The sequence below is a fragment of the Micropterus dolomieu genome, linkage group LG20 (genome assembly GCF_021292245.1).
Source record: "Micropterus dolomieu isolate WLL.071019.BEF.003 ecotype Adirondacks linkage group LG20, ASM2129224v1, whole genome shotgun sequence".
NCBI lineage: Eukaryota > Metazoa > Chordata > Actinopteri > Centrarchiformes > Centrarchidae > Micropterus > Micropterus dolomieu.
In genome coordinates, this window is record NC_060169.1 from 11,541,165 (window position 1) to 11,565,963 (window position 24,799).

At 39.1% G+C, this 24,799-nt stretch overlaps 1 protein-coding gene and 1 pseudogene across 1 annotated transcript in view; both read left to right on the forward strand.

Annotated features, from left to right (window-relative positions):
• The window catches only part of ildr1a (immunoglobulin-like domain containing receptor 1a), a 24,800-nt gene extending 6,228 nt beyond the window's left edge, over window positions 1–18,572 (forward strand). The window contains exons 6-9 of the mRNA XM_046031775.1: window positions 15,328–15,450; window positions 15,610–15,791; window positions 16,318–16,974; window positions 17,144–18,572. Coding sequence (XP_045887731.1) covers window positions 15,328–15,450; window positions 15,610–15,791; window positions 16,318–16,974; window positions 17,144–17,182 — 1,001 coding nt within the window. The 3' untranslated portion in view covers window positions 17,183–18,572. The remainder of the gene's footprint in view (window positions 1–15,327; window positions 15,451–15,609; window positions 15,792–16,317; window positions 16,975–17,143) is intronic.
• Window positions 18,573–20,288: 1,716 nt separating this feature from the next.
• Window positions 20,289–23,127, forward strand: LOC123958530 (annotated as a pseudogene).
• The last annotated feature ends 1,672 nt before the right edge of the window (window positions 23,128–24,799 follow it).

Consider the following 24,799-nt stretch of genomic DNA (forward strand, 5'->3'; position numbering starts at 1 on the left):
ACACACACACCTAAAATACTGACATCCATGCTCACCTTGTGGCGTTTGTTTGGGTTGGTAGAAAGAGGTTCAAAGATGCAGACTGTGTTTCCGTAGGATGCAGCGATCTAAAAATAAAGATATTACTAAAAATTCTAAAAATATTACTCATCCCATCAGTGCTTCTGCACAGCCATTCCCACAGGTGAAGGGTAGGTGGGGAGTGGCACAGGAGAGCAGGAGATCAAGGACAGGAAAGCATGGGCAGTACTAGACAGATAAATGTATTTCTGTAGTGAAATTGATAATGTCTTCGGTCTTCACGGAAAAACAAAAACTGGGAGTGTGTATAAGTATGCAGTTAACACTTACCCTGCCAAGCTGGTGGGAGCACTCCACACAGCCCACCTGTATGTTTCCATTCTGAGCTCCCGGGATAATCTGCACACACTCAAAGTCACTAGCCAAGATCACTACATCACAACCTGAGCCATATGCCTGAAAAAGAAATGGTCAGACGGAGGAACCAAATTAGATCGAGCCACAATAGACAAATGAAACCAAATCACTGAAACTTAAAATGATAAATATCACTGCAAATCGGGCCGGTGTTCACTGATTATTACATATACATATTTATACTGTGTGTATGTATGTGTGTTCCTTCTCCTTGCATGATGTGAAAACTAGTCATGGACTACGGAAGTGGAAGACCTTAATATCTGGTAGGGATGCATGAAATGAAAATTCTTGGCCGAAGCCAAAACCGAATATAATGAAAAACTTTCCCGAATACCGAACAAGGTTTTTCACATTTTTTTCCATTTATATTGCCAATTTTTTTACCATTGCATAAATTAAATAGTCAAAATGTCCTTTTTACTCAGTGTTTCCCACAGGATTTGGAGAGACTATGGTGAAAAAAAGGTCATCCATTGTTTGGCATCAAGGGTTTGTCAAATTCTGACCATAAAGAAAAGTTTAACCACATAATTAACTATCTGGTTTCTTCAATTTTCACTCAGGAGCAAAAATCTGCCTTTAAACTTGAAAGAAATAATGATTTGACATTTATCGTGATAATTATCAATATCGAATGGTATGAAATGTTTTTGGGGCCGGCGCGGTGGTGCAGTGTTTAGCACTGTCGCCTCACAGCAGGTGTGGAGTCTGTATGTTCTCCCCGTGTCTACGTGGGTTCTTTCCGGGCGCTCTGGCTTCCTCCCACCATCCAAAGACATGCAGACTAGGTTAATTGGTGGCTCTAAATTGTCCTTAGGTGTCCGTGTGTGCATGGTTGTTTGTCTATGTGTGGCCCTGCGATAGACTAGCGACCTGTCCTGGGTGTACCCCGCCTTTTGCCCGATGTCAGCTGGCTCCAGCCCTCCGCGACCCTGTACACAGGATGATGATGGATGGATGAAATGTTTTTATCGTGATAACATTTTTGGCCCTATCACCCAGCCCTACTTTGAATCTCCATATATTAATTATATTATGTGATATTAATCACCAAAAGCAGACCATCATAGCACTCAATAGCACTATATGAATATTGCATTAGCAGGGTGAGATATTACAGCAGGATTAGCACAGCCTGGCAGTCACCTTAAACCAAAATGGCATTGGCAGGTTGTGGTGGTAAAACGAGTAGAGAAACCAAATAATGTAACAGTAAAACAAACAAGAGGCTGTTTTACAGATCAACTGCATGATAAAATAACACCTACTCATGTGCAATAAGAAGACATAAACAGCACATGACATACTAATTGCATACACTTAATGGGCAGCCCTGTGTTTAGATTTGGATTATATGCAGCAGGGTAAACTGATACAGTGGTGGTTGGCAGCAATGGCAGCAGCCCTTGGAAGACAGGCAAGCTGGCCTCGAAGCAACAGTACAGTCAGGCTGACGGCTTGTGTCTTTCATTATTCAGGAGAACAGGAGGAGAGGCTGAGAACCACTGGGTCACACAACAGGACATATATAAAGTGACAGCTGAGGATGGTAGTGAAGACTGCCATAAGATTATATTTTACATGCTACAGCATAATATGTGAGAGACAGGTAGAAAGAGAAGTAAGGGAGGTACAGTCTGTGCTTTACTGTTTGCTGCGGCATTTGCTCCTGCACATTACAGATGGAATTAAAAGCGGTCACCGTCACGCACTGTCTAGGGCTGCTCTACACCTCTCTTCTCTTTCACACACTCACACACGTGTAAGAAAATGTGTGAGTCCGTACTACTGTCTTTCTCACCAAGGTAATTTGTTTGAGACAGGCTGGTAGATATGTGTGTATCCACCATAATTGGGGTGGCCTATCATCATTGCTTCGTTCTTTTGCTTTGGTCTTGTGTCCTGTATTTCTTTCATCATCCACAAATGCACACACACGCACACACACACACACACATGCACACACACAGCGCAAACAACAAGGTACTGAGTGGTGGCAATACTTTGTAGGATGGTTCATACGTAGAAGCAACACAATACCTTTATATGGTCATGGTAAACATTGGCAAAACTTAACAGCAAGGGTTGCATTAACTGAATATTCTTTGTCATTTACTGAATTTTTTAAACAATGACAGAAATATGTGAAGGGCGACACATTAAGGGCGATCTACCATAATAAGTAATTCACATGCAACACCGTCAGTAACCAAATGTATACCACCTACAGTAGACCCCCTGTCCAGTTGGTCAATTCACATATTATTGTATAGTTAAGAGTGCTATTGCTATTTGAACACCATGAGGTAGGGATTTAGCCACTTTTCAGGGTAAATGTATGTTAAAAGAAAAGAGTGAATGCAGGCATTTGCTGTGGTAATGAAAGTAGATAAGAGAGTGCGAGATCACTTCTGCCTTTCCATCTAATGTCACTAATTCTCCATGCTCAATGCATTCATGCGAGGATGTTCCACAGCTGCTACCATGTGTACCATTTCCATGTTTGTGCTAGTCAGATGGCATTGAGCTGTAGTCAAAAGCCTTAGCTGAAAATATTTAAAAACATGAATTGATCAATTCTGGCCTGTAGTAACCTGTACTCTCCGTCAATCTGTAATAAGGCATGTACTTTGATCCCACTGTCTATAGTCATATCATAGGGGCCTTGTTATTCCCTGTAACACGACCGCAGTGAAGCAATGTGCATTAAAAGCCAAACTACACCAAGTCCGGCATCAATCTGTCTCCATTCTGTATCCCGTTAGATCAGCTGCTATTGCAGCAACTTAATGAATCAAAAAAACAAAAACAAACAGTGATATGTCCCATTTATTTGTCTATAGGTAGCAGGATATCAAAACGACTCAACAGATGTCTAGGAAATTTAGTGAGAAATAACTCCATGGACTAAGGAACCGTTTTTGTCTTGTATCTGGAACAAATTCCTCTACCATGTCATCACTTATAAAGCATGCTACTTCTTGGCTCAAAATTGTTGAACTGTAAGACATTTAATTAAATTTTTCTTTGTCTTTATTCCTTGATTTGCTATAGGCTGCACCCATTTCTGTCAGATTTTGTTTTATAATTTTGGTACATAACCTAATTGATGGAGTTGTAAAATGTCATTCATGTTTTGATTTGCCATAGCATTGTTCTGTAAATGGTGGCAAAAACTTGTATGCACGGCCCATTTGACATAAACTGCCATAAATCATACCTAAATGTGCCACTGCAACCAAATTTAGAAGACACATGCTATATCTACTCACAACAATCCAGCAAAACCTGGTGGCATTCTGCCTATAGTTGTTGCAACACTAACATGTTAAAATGAAAGGGGCCATAGGTCATGAGACTGAAACACTTATTCACACTTGCACAATACACTGAAACTTGAATATTCCCAGAAAGTATTAAAATCACATCCGCCTTCAGCCAATCTGCACCACTTTTTTATATTATGTGACAATATCTGTATTCTGATGTGGCTCTTAATCCAGAGGCAGAAAAAATATGTTATATTATTAAAATGACAAAATTTTCATTCACATCCTTGCTGCACTGTACGCTCTCTCACTGTGCTTTCTAGTTTACACATGTAGTCTATTTTTAGCGGTTCACCCATCATTTGCATATGTTTACGCACATTTACAACATCGACCACAGGTAGAAAAGCACTGATATAAAAGCAAATATAGTCTTTCTAACCATGTTTTCACAACCTCTGAAGAGGACATTATCATCTAGTCTTCTGTGTTCACAACACTTATAAATATAAATCCCCCAAAATCGCAGAAAAAATATTTAACAGTTGTCGTGTCATATTAGAAATTCGACACAAATGAGACTCGGCCCATTTTGAAGAATCAACTATTTAAATTGGATCACTAGACTAACAATGACCGAGCAACTTTGTTTTACTGTTATTTATTCCAACTGCATTAAGTATGTCTTTCAATTTCTGCCAATATGCCAATGCACAAAGTTTAGCATGCACCACTGTAGACACCATGCTGGAACACAGAAACAACTAGCATGGAGATGGAATGATTCTTGTTGTTGTATTTAACCTGTGAAGCACCTTGGTCAACCTTGGTTGTTTTAACTGTGCTATATAAATAAAATTGATATTGATATTGATATTGATCCGATGAAGCTCTAGCCTCATGCTTGCTAATTTGAACTGGTGCGTTCATGGCTGCTGTAGGATAGTTGTATTGTGTTATGTGTTTGCGTGTTGTGTCAGGTTCTGGCCTAGGAGCCCTTGGGGTCAGTGTGAGTGTAACTGCACTGGACATGATGTTTGGTGTTCTTCAAATACCCTCTCAGACACAGAAAGAAAAGACGAGGCATAGAAACTGGGGCCCTATGGCAACACTCATGGCTTTAGCCTCATATACAGCTCTGTCGTATGTTATGGCAGATATGACCCTAGGTACAAAGCCAGCCTGTTTACATTCCAACAGCCTTGATATGGGGACAGTGTAAGGGGAAATGGGGAAATTCATCTTTATAGTTTTAACAAAAATGCGCAAGACAATGAATTAGTGCGTTATATTGTAAAGGACTGAGGGAATCATAGAAGAAGGAAGAGAGGGTGTCGGTAGTTCTGAAAAAATAAAACGTGAAAAAATAAAAACAACAACAACATCAAAGCACCACCTCGCAAATAGGCAGCAGGAGCAGACCAAGCCTAGATTTGGCAGCCATTAGACAGGCTCAGTTTTCTAAGCAACAGAGCTGTTCAAAAATTTACTGTGAGCCCACACTGGCAGAATTGAACTAATGCAGTCAGATCGCTTTTAGCTACAACCTTTGTAGTCATCAACAAGGCAAAAATCACTACATTGCTGTTTCTATCTTGAACCAATCTTAAATTTAAAAACTATCCCTTCTGATACTAATCATGTTATGATACATTAGTAGCATATTTTCTCACCTTTCACTCTTTGTGGACAAAAAGCCCTAGACTTCAGATAAATACTTGTCTAAAGAATGTGTCTGCCTTTTTAGAAAATAATAAATTGCCTTAAAACATGAAAAATACTTTTAATATAAATAGATTACGGTAAATAAGACCCTCGAAAGCCAAAGACTTATCAAGATGACAACAGAAAGTTACCACTCAGTTAAAACACAGCAAAGGGGGTTTTCCTTATGATATGTTATGAAAGATCATTCAGCTATCAATAAAGTCATCACCGTTCATCGTCTGCTCTCAGACAAGAGCTGACTCAGGATGCTACAGTATTCTTTCTACTATGCTCTACTCCATGCTTCAACTCCAACCAATCCATACTACGCAAAAGAGCCACGACATGTGTTGAGGTTCTGAATTATTGTGCACCCCTTCCTATTCGCCATCAAAAAAACAGTCTGTAATGTTATAGGTTTCCATGTCTCACTGCACAAAATGGAATATTGACCAGACCGCTCGGTCCTGTCAACCTGAGTCATAAAGAGAAATGATGGGAAGTTGTCAGGCCTCAGACAGACAAATAATCAATAAATAATATACATAGGATATGGTATGTTTGATCAGCACGCTTACAAATACATAAAGACTAAATGACTGATGTAATGAGCTGTTAAAGGGCCAACACACATCAGCAATTAAAATGTAAGTGTGTTCTCTTTCACTAAAAATGATGGCAGATGGCACGACGTTTATGAATGTTATTTTCGACACCAAAACACTGCCATTCAACCCTCCAGCTCATGTATCCATATATGGCTCTCTACGTCACGACTGGCGCAGCTGATGCTAAGATGACAGCGACCTAAAGATACGTCAGGATTTAACGCCAAATGGTAGCAAGATTAGCTAGTTCTGCAACCAGATACAACACATAGCATTGCATCCAGTGTAACGTTAGTGGGTGCGCAAATTTTGTCAAGCCTCATGCGTAACTTAGTCATCTGTAGTGTGCACTGCGAAATTTCGTCGAGGCGTGCAAATATTTGTCAGTAATGTTGTGGCTGAGCAAAGGGATTCCCTCGCAGTAATTATAACGTTACGAGATGCAGCTAAAGGTCATCTGAGTGGCTAGCGTTAACGCCTAGGAGCGATAAATAATATAACGTTACCCCAAACAGAAGAGATGCAGACATTACTGTTGAGCATCTTTGTGAGCATGTTAGCTTTTCAATGTCTGACTGACTGTCAAGGTAAATGAAAGAGAGGCTTGTGACAAGGATGCCCCGAGTGGTCTAGACTCACTGTTGAATCTCTCGGTGCGGCAGTTTGGCTAGCACGCTACCTGGTTAGCCAGTGCTTTAGCTCGCTAGCCAGCCCGGTTACAGCCCAACATATCGCTGGCTAGCTAACTACCCAGCTAGCTAGTCATTCGTTAGCTTCAAATGGTGTCATCTTGAACAAATAATATCAAAATAAATCCTCACCGTGAAAGGAATGTCATTCACGCTTCCCACCGAATAGCAGCAATCTCCAGGGTTTACAGCTCCCGTCAGCACCTGATGCAAATGCATTTTCCTTATATTTTAGCAGCAGATGTTAATTTTAATTATTAATAACGAGTCCACCCTTTCGGTTTCTCCATCTAGCAAAGACTGGGAATTCCATCAGTAACGTTAACGCTGTCCTCGGCCTGGCAGTGTCGTCTTCCTCCACAAACGGTGGCGTTGCGGGGAATTTGGGTTCGACCCGTCTAAATGTAATTTCACCAGGTCATTTCCTCCCATATATTTAAACATGGAAAACTGGCCGCCTGTCGCCTCGCGCTGTCAATACCATCCCTGCGATTAATCGTGAGAGCCGAGGCAGCCGGATCTCTGCAGCGAACCTGACATGCGCGTTCACGGCGTCGTCCAGGCACGACTGAATGGTCATAGATATGTTTAATCTAGATTGGGAAACACCAACTCTTGAATTTTACTGAGTGCTTCATTTCGCTTATTCCTGAATATAAATATATAGTTGTTTATGTTGTCGTATATAGTCTTTATGATAGCTTGAAAAAAGGTCTTCTAATGATTTATCGTGCTTCTTTCTGTGGCACTGCACATGTACTCTAGCAATGCTTTTCTATGTTTACGGCGCGCCAGTTTGTGAAGCTGTAGCACTCCTCTGTCGACGAAATTAGTTCATTGATCAGAAATGTAGGGTCTGGGGTTAAACCAAAACAGACGAGGTAGTCATTTTGTCAGTGACACAAAATAAGTTATCGAATGGGAGAAAATTGTACACATAAAATAGCGTTAAAATGCAGAGAGAGCAGCCTTACTCTAACAGAAACACATTTATGAAGTTGTAGGCTAATGTTGTCTTATATAGGATTATTCGAGGCCTCGTCCTCTTCCGTTCAAGTCTAAAAAGGTCACATGAAATTGTAGTTTTTATGCTGCATACGAAACTGTGTTGCAGTCACTCAAACAAAGGAATGGGCAAAAACAATATCCTATCATTTCCATCCTATGTGGAGTTGAAAGTAGCCTATTACTTTGAGATTGTTAAACTAAGTATTATTTGTTAGATATCCAGGTATGTATAACTGAACCAATAAACTTAGCTGATTAATGAATTAGTCTTTGACAGAACTGACAGAAAATTAATTCTATTAATTCTAACTTTTGATAATCAAATAATAAGTTTGATTAAATATTTGCTCCTATATAACTTGTCTTATGTTAGTAAATTAAGGTTTGGAGTGTTAGACAGACTAGTGAGCTCTTGGAAATTATGATGGCCATTTTTTAGTATGTTCTGTTTTGTAGACCAAAACGATTAACCAGTCAAGAAAATAATTTGCTGATAAATTGATAATGAAAATAATCATTAGTTGCAGCACCAATGTCATTGGCAGCAGCTGCTGTCACAATACAAATTATAAAATGCTGTGACATTGATTTTCACTACTGTTTCACATTTTACACAGAACAGAGAGTAAGTGAGCTAGACCCGACTGAGGCATTGTAGCTGCAACTGTCCCTCATCTCCTTATCTCATTCATCTCTGATGAGATTTAATGGAGCAAATCACCATTATACTGTTTGTCTTCTTTCCCTTTTATACCCCCTCTTGTCACAAGAAGCCACATTGTCACACTCTCTCCCTCATTGTTTCTAGATACATGATGAGAGGACTGACAGGGATCCATGGTGGTGATACACAACCAACCATCATTTGGCCTAGTTATTTAAGCCACACTGACATCATCAGACAGGGCCTGCCTGCCAGCCACCATGACACAAAGGACAGCAGAACAGAAAATTGCGAGGCAGTAGTCCAGAGACAGTGTGACACACACACACACGTAAACTGTGTTAACAACAATAGTGAACACACTCATCCTGTAGCATGTGAAATACTGTGTCTGTCCATTTAGCATTTGTTGACTACCATTTTCTGTGAGTCTCAGACTTTACAGCTGTTATATTTACAGCTATAATTATATCATAGAATAACTGTGTGCCTCTCCATAGTGATGGTCTTGATATAATGGAGGGCATCCATTTTAGATTATTTAGATACAGGGGATTCATCTCTTAAGTACCAGATATTGTGCAGTTGGCCAAGAGTGCTAAGATCATTGCGGAAAGAACAGCACCAACAATGAAGTACATAAGGATATCCCATTGCTATAGTACAGCTAACCTGTGAAGAGAAGAATGTTATTATGAGTAGTCTGCAGAGGTAAATCTAGGTCAAAGTTCATTAGAAAAGAAGATGGTATTTGAGATTGCAATCTGCCAAAAGCATAAAGAAGAAGAAGATGGTTCTTTTAGTGCCTGCTTCCCATGGATATAACTTATCATACATCCATGCTACTAACTGCATAAAATACAATGGGGATGTAAATTATTAATACTGCTAGCCTTTAATATGAAACTTCCTGTTACTGGTGTGGAAACATGGATACTATTTTTTCCTAACTGAGTTTAAGTTTAAAGCATTTATGTTAATGGCAGAAATTTGCAATATTTATATTTTTTTATGTCAATTGTATATTTGAATTGCTTACATCATACTTTCACGAATCCCTTGATACTTTTAGCTTGTGGAAACAAGAACAAATTGAGCAGCTGAGACTTTAATTTTAATTTTAACTTTTTTGGCTCTATCTACCACTGAGCAGCTTTCATAGGCAGGAATGGAGCCCCACCCCCAACGCAGTCTCCAGTTCTCTTTATACTACCATGGCCGGCACATATCAGGTTACAGTACCCTACAGCCAGTCATAACACTCGACTGAAAGGGATCAATGCTTGAGGTGGGTGTATCTTGAGGTGCTACAGGCACCCCGGCACACAAATATGCAAATCCTACTATCCCAAAGAAATGACCCGCCCTACTCTGATGATGATTGCCTAACAATGATTCACAGAGCCCTTGCTGAAAGAACAGGAAGTTTTTGCTGTTCTGCTTTTCTGCCGTCTTCAGCAAATTAGCTTGAAATTGTAATAATTTCTTATAAATGCAGTCCATTTGTTCACAGTAGTAAGTCATTCAGGAATAAATAGTTTGGTATACAGCATCCGTTTGGTTCATTTGAATGAACATTTCCCAGGTCTGATGAGTCAATGACCTATCCATTGATCCTTGAAAGGGGAAATCTTGTGTTATTGTTCTGTTGAGTCATGGCTTACTCCAATTTCAAACACTGTTTATTCTGTTCAAGGCATTGCATCAAATTACACAAGGGTTACTCTGTGATTGGATAGCTAGCTGCCTTCGCATCTCAGTGGCCTACACTTTCACTGGATATTGTTACAGTTAATAATCTTGAGCTAATAAAAAATGGAACATTAATGTTTCTTCTCACCCTCAGCAACCAGGTTGCTACCTGAGCCTATACAGTCTATGATTATAAATAGTCATAAAGATGTGCTCCAGTGGTGGTGGGTTGGGTGGAAGTTTAGTAACTTGTGTGTGCCTAAACCTAAGTCAGTGATAGTATGACCTGTGAACCAAATAGCTGTGCAGATCGGCCTTTGTGTCACTGTGTTCTCCATGTGTTTATGTCATGTGACGGAGGTCACGTGATTTCCAAAACGTAGGTCCAGTCGGGAAACAGAGTTTGAAATTGTCGTTTTGGGAGGCCTGGACAAACACCACCGGTAGGGGCACTATTTTAGGATATGCTCATATGAGTCAACCTATGTTGTCGTTTAGCTTGGAGGACTTGTTGGGAGGGCTATACCCGCTACTGTGAACAAATAGAATTTATTATGACTTAACAATTTCAAGCTAATTTGCTAAAGAACAGCAAAAAACTTACTGAAACGTCATCGTCAGGCAAAGCCAATCATAGGCAGGATAGGGCCGGTTATGCCTTCGCCGTTGTAGGATTTGTAAATTTGCCGCCTGAACGCCTTCTAAATGGCTGCAGTTTAGTTAGGTTTAGGCACCAAAAGTAATCAGTTAATCAGTTAATCCATTGTCACTTATAGATCTCTTACTTTATTTAATGCTTGTATGTTGTTCCTCAAATGTAAGTCACTTTGGATAAAAACATCTGCCAAATAAGTAAATGTAATTGTAAATATAAGTTATTCCAGCAAGTTATCTCAGGGGGCGTGTCATGTAGTAAAGTGGGTGTGTCATGTAACTTGCGAGACTGCAGATAGACCCTTGCACAGATGAAAAACAGATAAAAGGCTACACTGCAAGAGGTCACCAGTTGAGGTGGGAGCGTCCTGGGATGGTCATGACTTGATGTGCTACAATTACAATTTGTGTGTGTGAGAGAGAGACAGCCAGAGATGGTGGATACTGAGTAATACTACTGTACGTATGGATATTGCAGAAGGATTGGAATAAGGTTGATGCAGTGTTTGTAGTCCCTGCAGTGCCATTGGGAGACCTGACCTACAGAGAACAGAATTAAATGCATTATAGATTTTCTCATTTCATGGATGGCTGCTAGCTGGAGTGAGCTCCATTCTAGCCCTGAGGTACAAGGCATTTTGCTCCCCAGGAAAAAGAAATATTGGAGCTCCTTTACAATGTTAAATAATAAAATCAGTGCACAGTATTTAAATATGTCGTGGAGTATCAATATTTACAGTGTGAGTGCCTTAGTTTTCTTTCAAAGCAGCACATACACTATATGCTGAGATAAACAACAGCTTGCGTACAATGGTTTCTTATGTCATCACAGTAAATGAGGAAAAGTGAATCTGACATTTTAATCAGACTTTGATTAAAACTAAATAATCAGTTTGGATTTCTGAGGAATCTTTTTCATCTAATTTTACAACCAAAAGAAACAACATTCATGCTGCTCTGTGTGGTTTGGCAATTTGTTGTTACTGATATGTGCATTTTGCCTTGTCACCCGTTTCAAAAGAAACCAGCAGGGAGCAAAGAACATCCAAAATTGTGATTCACTATAATTGTATTGTATAATTGAGTTATCTGTAATGTTTGCAAAAAATTCTAATGAGGCCCAGAAGAGCAACACAGGATATGTATCAATTATGTTGATTGTTGCTTTGAAATGTTAGTAATACGGAGATATTATGTTGGAAGAGAATATTCCAGATAGCTTTCAAAACTGCTATTAAATTACACTATTAGCTATTAGCTCCTATTAAAAAAAAATACATACTGATGGTGGTCATGAACTAGAATAACAAGACCAGAATATTTAAGAGTCTTTTCCTGAAATCAGGTGATCTGATCAAGTTACTTTTCAAAAAAGTTAAAACAATTTTCAACTCTTACAATGTCTTTGCACAAAGCTCAAGAACCACAAGCATGACCAGGACACCATTACTGTATATAAATATCATGCAGGACTACACTGTGTTTTTTGCATATTATGCACTATAATTTCACTGGTCATTCTATTATTTTCTTATTATGTGCTGAGAAATTAGATGAAATGTGTCATACTAATGGCGGAAAAGCAATGCTGCATTCAAAACCACTAGAATCTTGTATACGATTGGTCACAGTTCTCATCTATCCATGTGTGAGGAGTTTGCGGCTCTTGCGGGCCCTAAGTGAGAAAGGAGGGATTTGGAAGCAGGCGTGAAACAGGCCACTCAAGTGTTCATCCATTTACCCTATTCATGAACAGATGTGTAGTACATGCCTCCGGTCTCAGATCATGCTGCATGCAGTCTCTGTCTCTAGCTTTATCTTCCTCCCCCTAACATTTCATTTCATGCTGCTTGTTTTCAACTGTAATAACTGATACTAATGATGACTACCTTACCTAGTGAATTGACAGAACAAATAAATAAAATATATGTAATTAAATATAATAATAACAATAATAATAATAATCTTTATTTGTAGAGCACTTTTCAAAAACAAGTTACAAAGTGATTTAACAAGTGTAAAGACAATAATACCCAAAAGACAGTAATACAAAAACAATACAAGATAAAAGCATGAAAACATTGAAAAGAATAAAATACACGTTTAAGATAAATATAAAATTAGTAAAATAGAATAAAATAAAAGGGATAAAATAAAGTCAAATAAGATCGGGAAAGACTCTCCTAAAAGTATGTTTTAAGAAGGGACTTAAAAGAGTTCACTGACTCAGCTGACTTGATTTCCTTGGGCAGCCTGTTCCAGAGCCTCGGGGCCCTGACAGCAAACGCTCTGTCAACTTTGTAATTACAACAACTTTGTGTAATGAAGCTAAAACAGGAGTAATGTGGTCATATTTCTTTGTTCTGGTTAAAAGCCTGGCAGTTGAGTTCTGGACAGTCTGGAGTCGATCAATAGATTTTTGGGATAAACAAGTGAAAAGGCTGTTGCAATAATCCAGGCGTGATGAGATGAAGGCGTATAAAATGGTCACGGTGTCCTTAAAAGTTAACATAGATCGAATTTTTGCTATATTTCTAAGTTGATAAAAACATGATTGAACAAGCTTTGTGGTGTGCTGCTCGAAATTTAAATTACTATCAAACCAAACACCAAGGTTATTTGCCACAGGCTTAATGTGATTTACTAGGGAACCAGCAGATGGCAGTATTTGTTTTGCCATCTGCTGAGACCCAATGACCAGGATTTCTGTTTTGTCTGAGTTCAGCTGGAGGAAATTATTTGACATCCATTTTTTAACTTCACAAAGGCAGTTGTTAAGTGAACTCAGCATTCCAGGGTCTGTGGATCTGACGGGCAAGTATATTTGTGCGTCATCAGCATAAATATGAAAAGAAATGCCATGTTTATGGATAATATGTCCAAGGGGAAGCAGATACAAGGAAAACAAAATGAGCCACACCATATTTAACTGGACAGAACGAAGAGACATAGTTGTTTACAGACACGCAAAACTTCCTATTTGACAGGTAGGGCGAAAACCATTGTAGGGCAGTACCAGAGATCCCCACCCAGTGCCTCAGTCTGTCTAACATGATGTTGTGATCAATGGTGTCAAAAGCAGCGCTAAGGTCCAGGAGTACCAGGACTGAGCACATACCTTCATCAGCAGACATTAAAAGGTCATTGGTGACTTTAAGCAGGGCAGTCTCAGTGCTGTGGTACTTCCTGAAACCAGACTGAAACTTTTCAAATATTTTGTTATTTTCCAGTACAATGAGCAGCTGTTTGGACACAATTCTTTCTAGAATATTTGCAATAAAAGGCAGTTTTGAAATTGGTCTAAAATTGTGTGGGAGGGAGGGATCTAAACCAGGTTTCTTTAAAAGTGGGTTCACGCAAGCTGTTTTAAAATAATCAAGGACACAACCAGTAGATAGGGAGCTGTTGAAAACAGAGATCAAATGGGGCCTATTACTTTCAGTAAAAACTTTGTAGGTATTACATCAAGTGGGCTGGAGGGCACTCTCATTTGTGATACTGTTTTTAAAAGCTCAGACAAGTCGATGGGATAAAACTGGTTAAAACTCTCTTGTTGCTGGTGAAGAACCTCTGAGTAAGAGGCCGCAGGGGTAATAGAGGCTCTGATTGACACCACCTTTTTGGTAAAATAAGATAAAAACCATTCAGTCATCATTACTTCCAGCTGAGGCACAAGGAGGGGTTGGGTTTACCAGCTGATGTTATCGCTAACTTGACCTGACGTTGTGTTGTTGCAAACATGAACCCTACACGGCCCTACACGTTGAAAAACAATGCCAAAGGGGGTACCCAGGGCGTTAAAAGCGACACCAAGGGGTCTTGAACAAGTGTTCATATGTGATGAGTTGGGCATATGTGACGAGCATGCCCATGTGTAGGACTACATTGAGAGTGTTATTAGTGGCTGTAATTTCTCATGACCATACTGGCTGTGAAAAGATCCTTTTCTGACATGATTTTTAATGTAAGCTATGGAGGATAAAATTTACAGTAATTTTTCTAGGTATTTTAAAGTGTAGCTGAAGCTGAAATGATGCGTCAGCAGTTTGACTTTAAACGGGCTTCAAAGTTACTGTGTTTCCTTATTATTCCTCTACCGGAGCATAGCAAGAAAAGACTAGGGAAACAAAGACAGGGAATTTAGCACTAACTTTAGAAGACACCTTCTTGATTTGACTCGAACTGCAGAAGGCTCAGAATTAATTTTTACACAGAACAGGAACTTATCGAGATCACTTACACTGATATCAAGTTAGGAGGGGGTCTCTCTAACTGTCAGTAAGGGGAGGAGAAACGATTACAGCAACAACTAGCTTCATTGTACATATGGCCATATGAACCTGTCCTTTTTAAAGAGTTGCTGTTGAGCAGTCATGCCTCTGAAGTGCTGGATATTATTTTCACAAGGACCTCTTTCCTACTGTTCTGGTATAAACCAAAGTCAGTGCTTAGTAGGTAGAAAATTAGTCTGAAATTTTATTGTACGCTTTGGAAATCTCTTGGTACAAAATCATGTCAGCCGCAGTGCAGATAAATAGCCTATAAACAGAGAAGACCTTCTGTATTGATAAATATGAAGTGTCTTCATCTTGCAGCGGTGATGCGGCATCGTATGATGAAGGATGCTCAGAGGGCCATGGCTCCTTGGTTAGGAGGACAGCCGGGATATGCACCAATGAGCCACGCCTCCTCCCAGATGAACCCACTGCTCTACTCAGGTACATATGGAAACCCACACATCAGGTCACACAGCAAGTCAGTAAATAAGCACACCCTGTGGCTTTAATACCGTTTTAGACTGTAGGTAGGTATTCGTCCACAAATATCTCCAAATGTGCATCACCTGACTTTGTTTTGTGAATATTTTGTCTTTCCAGGATCTGTTTCAGGAAAGAACATCCCAATGAACCCTTTGCCCCTCCCTCCTCCTCAGTCATTATCTTACAGCATGCCCCCTCCAAGTGTCCATGGCAACCACACCCCTGCCAACACCAATCAAATGCTTGATTACCTGGAGGGCCAGGTGAAGGGGATAGACATGACCAGTCCTCTGCTACAGGTATTGTATTATCAAATCTGTTTCTGTAAACAGAAGAGCATCAGATTATTTCATCATATTGTCATTCCCTACTGTTTAAATGTAAACCCTTTCTGTGACCATTCCTGTTTACTTTATTGTAGTAATTTTGTATCTATTTGGAAGCCAGTTTATAGTTTTCCTGTCATTTTACTTTGAAGGGGAGGTGGTTCACATTACTGGCAGTTTTATGTGGACTGAAATTAGTATATTTAGAAAAACCAATGATTTGACCAATCTAGTTAACAAAACTTTTGTTAAAAAAGTTTTTTTTATTTTTCTATTAATTTCCAAAGCTGAAATTAGCAATAGTATTGCGGTTGGATTGACATCTATCGGGGCACTGGTTTGTGTCACTTGCTTTTGGTACAATGCTGAAGTCCTATACATAAAATTGAGGCACAGCTCTTGTGCCTCTGGGAATTTCACAAAATTAAATGTACAAGTGATTTAAATTTTTGTATTTATGTCTCTATTTCTTCTTGTGTCTTCTTCCCACTCATCCTAGCAACCTCCACCCCAGCACATGCAGCACATGCAGCACATGCCACCTCCTCCTCAGCACACGCAGTACATGCAGCACATGCAGCACATGCAGCACATGCAGCACATGCCACCTCCTCCCCAGCACATGCAACCCAACGGCCCATTTTCCCATGGCCCTCCCAGCATAATCTCTGGTCTTGATGAAGGCCCAGTAGAGCGTCGCATCATCACACTTCCACCAATAAGAGAGCAACCACTGGGCAGAATGCCACCCTCTGCGCCCAAGTCTCGCCCCCCAAGCTCCAGCGAGAGCAGCCGAAGTGGCTTTGGCCGTCGAGATGAGCAAGGACCAATGGGCAGCCGTTACCCCTCATCCACTCAGTCTAGAGGTGCTCTCAGGAGCTACAGCGAGGAGTCACTTGATGGGCGGAGTCGCAGCGGGTTACGAGGGAGCGTGAACCGCCCCCGCTCCCGTTCCAGAGATGACCTGTTTGACAGCAGGTCCAGAGGAAACTACTCTCCCCCAGCATCAAGGCACTCGAGAAGAGGGTCCTGGAGCTCAGATGATGAAGGCAGCAGCAGGAGAGGAGGAGGTGGAGGCTGGACTGACAAGCCTCCCAACTACACAGAGTATGAGCCTGGACAGAAACCAGGAGCACGGAGGAATGAACGCTTCTCTGTAAGACGTACAGTGCTTTAGCGTAGTTGATAGACACATGCTGAAGACACACACTTATGCAACTACACCAATGCACTTGCATCAACAAAACAAACACACGTCATTTTAAACAGTATGAGTTATGCTGATTGCTAGTTAATTGAATCTAAAGTTAGTATGTCTCTCCCAGGACAAGAGTTCTCGCAGTGGTACCAGTGTCGTCATTTGAGCCCTCCAGCTGTGAAACGCCGCATGACCTCTGTTTCAGAGAACCTCACCAGAATTGGGAGCCTTGTTGTCTTTTAAATGTTTAAATGCCACCATTTTTATGTATTTAAATGAATCATGAAGTGACTCTTTTATTTCCTTATTTGATAAGTTAAAAGCTGGCAGAAGGATTCATTAAAAAATGAAGACATTTGGACATCTGAACAGAAAATTTGGGAAAATTTCTCCCTCTGCTGGTTTATCAGTGTACTGAAAACATTTTGAGGACTAGAAGCCCCCTGTTAGATTATTCTCATATGAGGCTTTAAATTGATGTTATTCCTATTAAAAAATCTTTGTTCAGCAGTTACACAGGTAATTCTTTTATCCAACCATAATAGGTTGAATAAATAACTCTCAGGGCCAGTAAATAAACAAATCACAATTGTTATATCATTAGCCTAGAGCTATTTAAACCCACATAAATATGAATAGATTCTTGTGAATGCGGAAATTACTTTGTAGCTTTATCATTTTTGTAAATAGTTGTCTTTCATATCTCCTGGATGAGTTGAAGTAACTAGAATGTATTTGTTTAGCATTAACATTAGCCTTTGTTCAGAAAATGATTGTGTTTTTAAACCTTTGTACAAAAGATGAATGAAGTATTTACACTTTCTTATAAAGAACTGCAAACACTGTGTGTAAATAAGCAAGTTACAGGGTGTTGCTGTTAGAAATGAAGTAAAGTCAACAATGTTACAGGCCCAAAGTAAATAATTTTTTCTTTATAGATTATGGTTGTCAGCAAATTATGAAAATGTAATTCTATTTTTTTTTTTCTCAGTGTACAGCTCTGGAAATTTCTGTTTCCCCCTTTTTGCTAGTATCACTGTGTTTTAGAAGTACATTTTGAACTAAATATCACTTACACATGAAATTAAAGTTGTTGACGTCCATTGATGTTTTTAGGGGTTTTTTTTTTTTGGTTTTTTTTACTGTGTTCAGTATGTGTTTATTAATTATAAACGCTTTACCATTGGCATATAACAAAATGTTTATTGTTCTAATTATCATTTGAACTTTGATTCTAGGTTTAAAGTTTTCCAAAGTTTGTGTTGGTAGCTGCATGATACAGTACGATATAGAGAACATCAACATTGCACATGTAGAACAGATACAGGCAAGTCAGTGTAATGTTTTCTAAGGCTTTGAGCCTAGACATAATGTGTGTTTTTTTTTTTGTTTGTTTTTTTTTTCAAAACTCAAAAGTAGCCAGCAGCTATTAACATTTGGCCCAAAACATCCAAATATAAACAAAAGTGTGGTGTGTATGACAGTCAAAATCAACAGTTTAAGAAATTCTTTATTATTTTAAGACCCTATTAAAATAATTATTTTTCTAATTTTGACAACGGGGTATAACTGTTCTCTTGTTGTTAATACAACCATAACTCTTGGGAAAGCTTAAGAGTCTTTCACAAGATTATTGACTTATTAACTGTCTCACAGATCAGCTCAAGTCGTATTTGTGAGTAGTGCTGAAAGTAACTATTAGTTAGTAAACAAAAAAATTAACTTGAAACAATTTCAATAATTGATTGATTGCATTTTTACAAGTTGGTCCCAGCAAATGTGGGGATTTGCTTATTATGGTAATAAACTAATAAAACAAACAAGAAATCTGAATGTGCCACTATATTTTCAGACATTTATAGAGAAGCTAAACAAAAGAACCATCATCATTCATCAAGTTACAATTTGTTTCCACGTACAAATGTGAACAGACTTACACTCAGTTGCCAGTTTATCTCATCAGTGTGGTGAAACTTAAATTAACTTAAATCTGCAATAAATCTTACCTTCATGAAGTTTATAATATTTAGCCTTTGTTGAAACTGTCTTAAAGAGGTGTTGATTCCACTTGATAGTCATTTTGGAGGCTTTAGTTTGTGGTGCTATGTTTTCTTCACCCATCAGTGAGATTAAATGTTAGAAACACCTCTCAGTATATTCAACAGCACTACACTGAGGCATAAAATGATCTCCTGTTCACATACAAAAAAAGTTATTGTATTCTATGTAGTGCATAATATCTACATCGCTGGGACCATTTCCACTGTTCCGAAATCATACTGGACCATGACTTAAATGTTCGGTACGTACCAAACCAGGAATTTTGTGTACCGTTTCAGCCTAAATGCATGTTGTAAACAATTAGTTACAATTAACCCCGCTACAATTAGTATCCCAAAATGTTCCTGTCGCCATGAACCAAGACCATGAACAGCTAGAATGTTCTTCAACCAAACGCAGTGCTTATCCTGCTGACCAGTTCAAGTCTTCACTGCACACACACACACACACACACACATATAAGAAGAGAGCAAATTGTTCAGCTTTAATAAAAGTTTTTTTGCCAACAGGTTCCTTTCCTATTTAATTATAGATCTTTAGTTTGTGTGACTTGTAACTTGTGTGACTTGGCAGTTACATTGTTTGAGTTGGATCAGAGTTTGTGTTGAACAACACATGCATGCTAATCCTATGCTCCAACTGTGACAACAATTATTTGTTTAAGAGTTCAGGTTCTAGCAGAATATAGAGAATAGTATACAATAAAAACACGCCTATTTATTTATTTTGCAAAGTGGCATCATGTCAAGTCTTTCAGTTGTCCACTAAAAGCTTCCTAATACAGTCTACAACAAGATATAAAGGGGAAAGGCTGCAGCCTAGTAACATCTATATAGTCATGTCCTGTGGGATTCAGAGTTGAACAAGTAACTTATAACTTACAATAATATAGTTTCATTATATTTTATTACATTATTGGAGTTTCGTCATCTTTACAGCAGTGATTAGCATATCTGTCTTTCATGAATTATTGGCTGTTTGAACTATTGTAATGAATAATTTGTGAAATCAAACATCTGTTAAAATCAGTCACATGTTGAAAAAAGTGTTAAAATAACAAAAGGGTGTTTGTTTTTCATTGTTTCCTTTATGTTTTACTGATTAGTTTGAACTGTAATAGTGTTATCTGTGATCTATAATGTGGTCTGAATCTGAAAGCCTGAGCTCGATTGCTTCTGTCTCCACCCACATGGCTGGCAGATCAAAAAATCCCTGGCTTTCCTCAGATTGTAGCTCTCTCTGAGGAAATATCACCTCATCACTCTCCTGATCATTTCTCCACGGGTTTCTGGTCAGTTGTGGATCTTAAGTAGAATTAACGTGGCTGTAATAACTCGCTGACATGGCAAGAGTTTAAAACAATATTATTATTACATTTACAGCAAGTTAGAGCTCAGTTTTGTGAACAGTAGAGAAGTGTGTGAGTCCTCGCTTGGTAACAGAAGAACCAGTGGTGGTACAAGTAGCCTACGATCATTTACTTGAGTAAAAGTACTAATACCACAGTCATAAAATAATACTCCTCAACTTTCTTTTACCTACCTTTGGGTCGTTGAATGTATAGCAATGCATCACCATGTATTTGTAGCGTCTGAATGAATAAAGTTAAAGTAGTAGTAGTTAAAGGTACCTTGATTTTGTACTTAAGTACAGTAATTGAGCTAATGTACATAGTTATCTTAGGTAAATACTGTGAATATTACTGTAACTTGAATAGTGTGTGTGCTCTCTACTTGTAAATTGTTGTATTCTTGTTAAAATGTATTGGACTAACATTCTCACTGAGGAAAAATCAGCTCGTCACTCTTGCGATTATATCTCCCAATTTTTCAGGGGATTAATGCTTTCAAACACAGTGAGCTCCACTTTGTCCATAAATTATATTTCCGTGTTGCCTCCTCTTCAGTTCTACAGTTAGAAGACGTGTGGAACCAACATGTGTTGAGGTGCTGGAGATGACAGTCCCCGTTCACTGCAGAAACACAAGCTGTTTGGATCAGAGCTCCACTGAGAGGTGAAATGGCGCAGAAATTAGTTCAGCTGGACCGGGAAACCTTCTCTTGTTCCATCTGCCTGGATCTCCTGAAGGATCCGGTGACTATTCCCTGTGGACACAGCTACTGCATGAACTGTATTAAAACCCACTGGGATGTAGATGACGCGAAGGAAATCCACAGCTGTCCTCAGTGTAGGCACAGCTTCACGCCGAGGCCTGTCCTGCTGAAAAACACCATGTTAGCAGTTTTAGTGGAGGAACTGAAGAAGACTGGACTCCAAGCTGCTCCTGCTGATCGCTGCTATGCTGGACCTGAAGATGTGGCCTGTGATGTCTGCACTGGGACAAAACTGAAAGCCCTCAAGTCCTGTTTGGTCTGTCTGGCCTCTTACTGTGAGAAACACCTGAAGCCTCATTATGATGCAGCTCCATTAAAGACACACAAGCTGGTGGAGCCCTCCAAGAAGCTCCAGGAGAACATCTGCTCTCGTCATGATGAGGTGATGAAGATGTTCTGCCGTACTGATCAGCTGTGTATCTGTTATCTCTGCTCTGTGGAAGAACGTAAAGGCCACGACACAGTCTCAGCTGCAGCAGAAACTACTGAGAAGGCAGAGAGAGCTCGAGGTGAGACGACAAAACATCCAGAAGAGAATCAAGGACAGAGAGAAAGATGTGAAGGTGCTTCAGCAACAGGTGAAGGCTATCAATCGCTCTGCTGATAAAGCAGTGGGGGACAGTGAGAAGATCTTCGCTGAGCTGATCCGTCTTATGGAGAAAAGAAGCTCTGATGTGAAGCAGCAGGTCAGATCCCAGCAGGAAACTGAAGTGAGTCGAGTCAAAGAACTTGAGGGGAAGCTGGAGCAGGAGATCACTGAGCTGAAGAGGAAAGACGCTGAGCTGAAGCAGCTCTCACACACAGAGGATCACACACAGTTTCTACACAACTACCCCTCACTGTCAGCACTCACTGAATCTACAGGTACATCCAGCCTCAATATTCGTCCTCGGCGTTACTTTGATGATGTGACAGCGGTCGTGTCAGAAGTCAGAGATAAACTACAGGATGTTCTGAGTGAGAAATGGACAAACGTCTCACTGACGGGGACTGAAGTGGGTGTTTTACTGCCACAAACAGAGCCCAAGACCAGAGCTGAATTCTTAAAATATTCACGTGAAATCACACTGGATCCAAACACAGCAAGCAACAAGCTGTTATTATCTGATAGGAACAGAAAAGCAACATATATGAGAGAACAACAGCCTTACTCTCGTCACCCAGACAGATTTACTTTGTGTTTGCTGGTCCTGAGTAGAGAGAGTCTGACTGGAGAGGGAATGCAGGAGTTTATGTAGCAGTCGCTTACAAGAACATCAGCAGAGCAGGGAGTACGACTGAATGTGGACTTGGATTGAATGACAAATCTTGGGCGTTAAAGTTTGACGGCAACGGTTGTAACTTTTGGTACAAAAATGTCCAAACTCCTCTCTCAGCACCTCAACCCTCCAGAGTAGGAGTGTACCTGGATCACAGTGCAGGTATTCTGTCCTTCTACAGCATCTCTGAAACCAGGTCTCCACAGAGTCCAGACCACATTCACTCAGCCTCTCTATGCTGGACTTTGGCTTTATCTTAATTCTTCTGGAGACAGTGCAAAGTTTTGTAAAGTCAAATAGTCAGAAGTCATTTAAGGGACACTTTTGTGTTTTAACCCTTAAACTTATTTTGCCTTCATGTTTGTTGCTGAGAGCTGATTGTTGTGGCATTTCTTCAATGCACAGAGATCACCTGTCAATCGGTCATTATGGGATATTTTCAAACTGCATGCTGCAACAAATAATCGATTAGTTGTCAACAATTAAATTAATCGGCAACTAATTGATAATCGGTTTGAGTCATTTGTTAAGAAAAATTATCTGATTCCAGCTTCTTTATTGGGAATATTTCCTGCTTTATTTCATTTTATCTTTGTAAATTATGAGTGGCAGCACAATATGAAAATGTATTTCTATTTTTTTTCAGTGTACAGCTCTAGAAACTTACCTGGTTTCTGTTTTCCCCTTTTGCTAATATCACTGTGTTTCAGAAATACAGATTGAACTAAAAATCTCTTACACATGGAATTAAAGTGTGTGTGTTTATTAATAAACATTTTTTTCTTTGGGGAATAAGAAAACTGTTTATTGTTCTACTTACCATTTAGACTTTGACTTCAGTAATGGGTGTAAATTATCTTGTCTTGGGAGCCGCATGACACATTTTACAATGAGAACATCATCATTGCACATGCAGAGAAGATACAGACAATAGTTTGTTTTGAGACTCTGAGCCAAGGCCTAATGTAGAACAAAAAGTTTTTTTATTTAACGAAGTGAAACCTTTATTTCTCAAAACCATCACTGTCAGTGTGTTGATAGCTGGCTATCAAAACTGAAAAGTAGCCAGCAGCCATCAATATTTGGCCCAACCCATGAGAATGTAAACAAAAGTGTGTGTGGGTGTGTGTTCGTGTGTGTGTGTGTGTGTGTAACTGTAAAAAAACAACAGAAACAACAGGTTAAGCATGCAAGAATATGGAGCAGTCAGGTGAACGGGTGAGAGCCAATCATGACAAACAACACAAATACTAAACGCACAAAGTCCAAATTAAAACTATTGCATGAATGAATCGCAAGATTCAGAACCTTAAAATAGCCTATACTTAATTGGCAAGCATTGAAAAGAGAAATAATAGTTTCTATTCTTTATAGACCCTGTTAAAAGAATACTTTATACCTCTTTTCAGAACTCTGTTATTATAACCATAACTTAGTTTCACAAGACTCTTGATAGTAGTAGGGTCTGCTGTCACAACAGAGGTGAACTGTCTAACAGAGCAGCTCAAGTCGTATTTCTGAGTAGAGCTGAAAGGATTAGTTTAATAATTGATTAGTTGATCAACAAAAAAAAGCTGGAAACAATTTTAGTAAGTGATTGATTGTTGGTAACTTTTTCAAGCTGGTTCCAGTCTCTTAAATGTAAGGATTTGCTTAATATGGTCATAAACTGAATTTCTTTGGGTTTCGAGCTGTTGGTCAATTAAAACAAGCTCCGGGACATTTTAGGCACTTTTCACTATATTTTTTGACATTTATAGAGAAGCTAAACAAAAGAGCCAAAGACTTAGATCATTTTGGAGGGTGTAATTTGTGGTGTTGTGTTTCTAATGTTTTCTTTACCTATTTATATCAGTGAAGCTAGACTAAATATCAGAAACACCTCGCTTTATTTTTTAACAGCACTACAGCCTCCAAAATGAAGCTGAATCAAAAACTGAACATTATAACCTTGATAAAGGTAGCATTTATTGCAGAACTGTTTGCATTAGTTTGACCTAAACTGGCAACTGAGTGGTGTTCCCAATAAGAGTGGTTCGTAAAATGATGTGTAGGCCTATAAGCTCCTTCAGCAAGTTACATTTGGTTATTTTGATATCTGCTAGTTAAAGTCATTGATAGTTCAGTTCAATTCAATATGCTTTATTGGCAGGAATGTTTAAGTTAAACAATGTTGCCAAAGCAATTCGCAACAAAATCAAAAGGTTTACATGTGAATATCAGATAAAACAAGAAACAAAATTTAATACCATTCAATTAAGCAGTTATAAGTTTTAAAAAAAAAAGAAGCAAATACACATATAACATAAACTACAAATAAAAGTGTACAATATGTAGCCTAACTTGCCA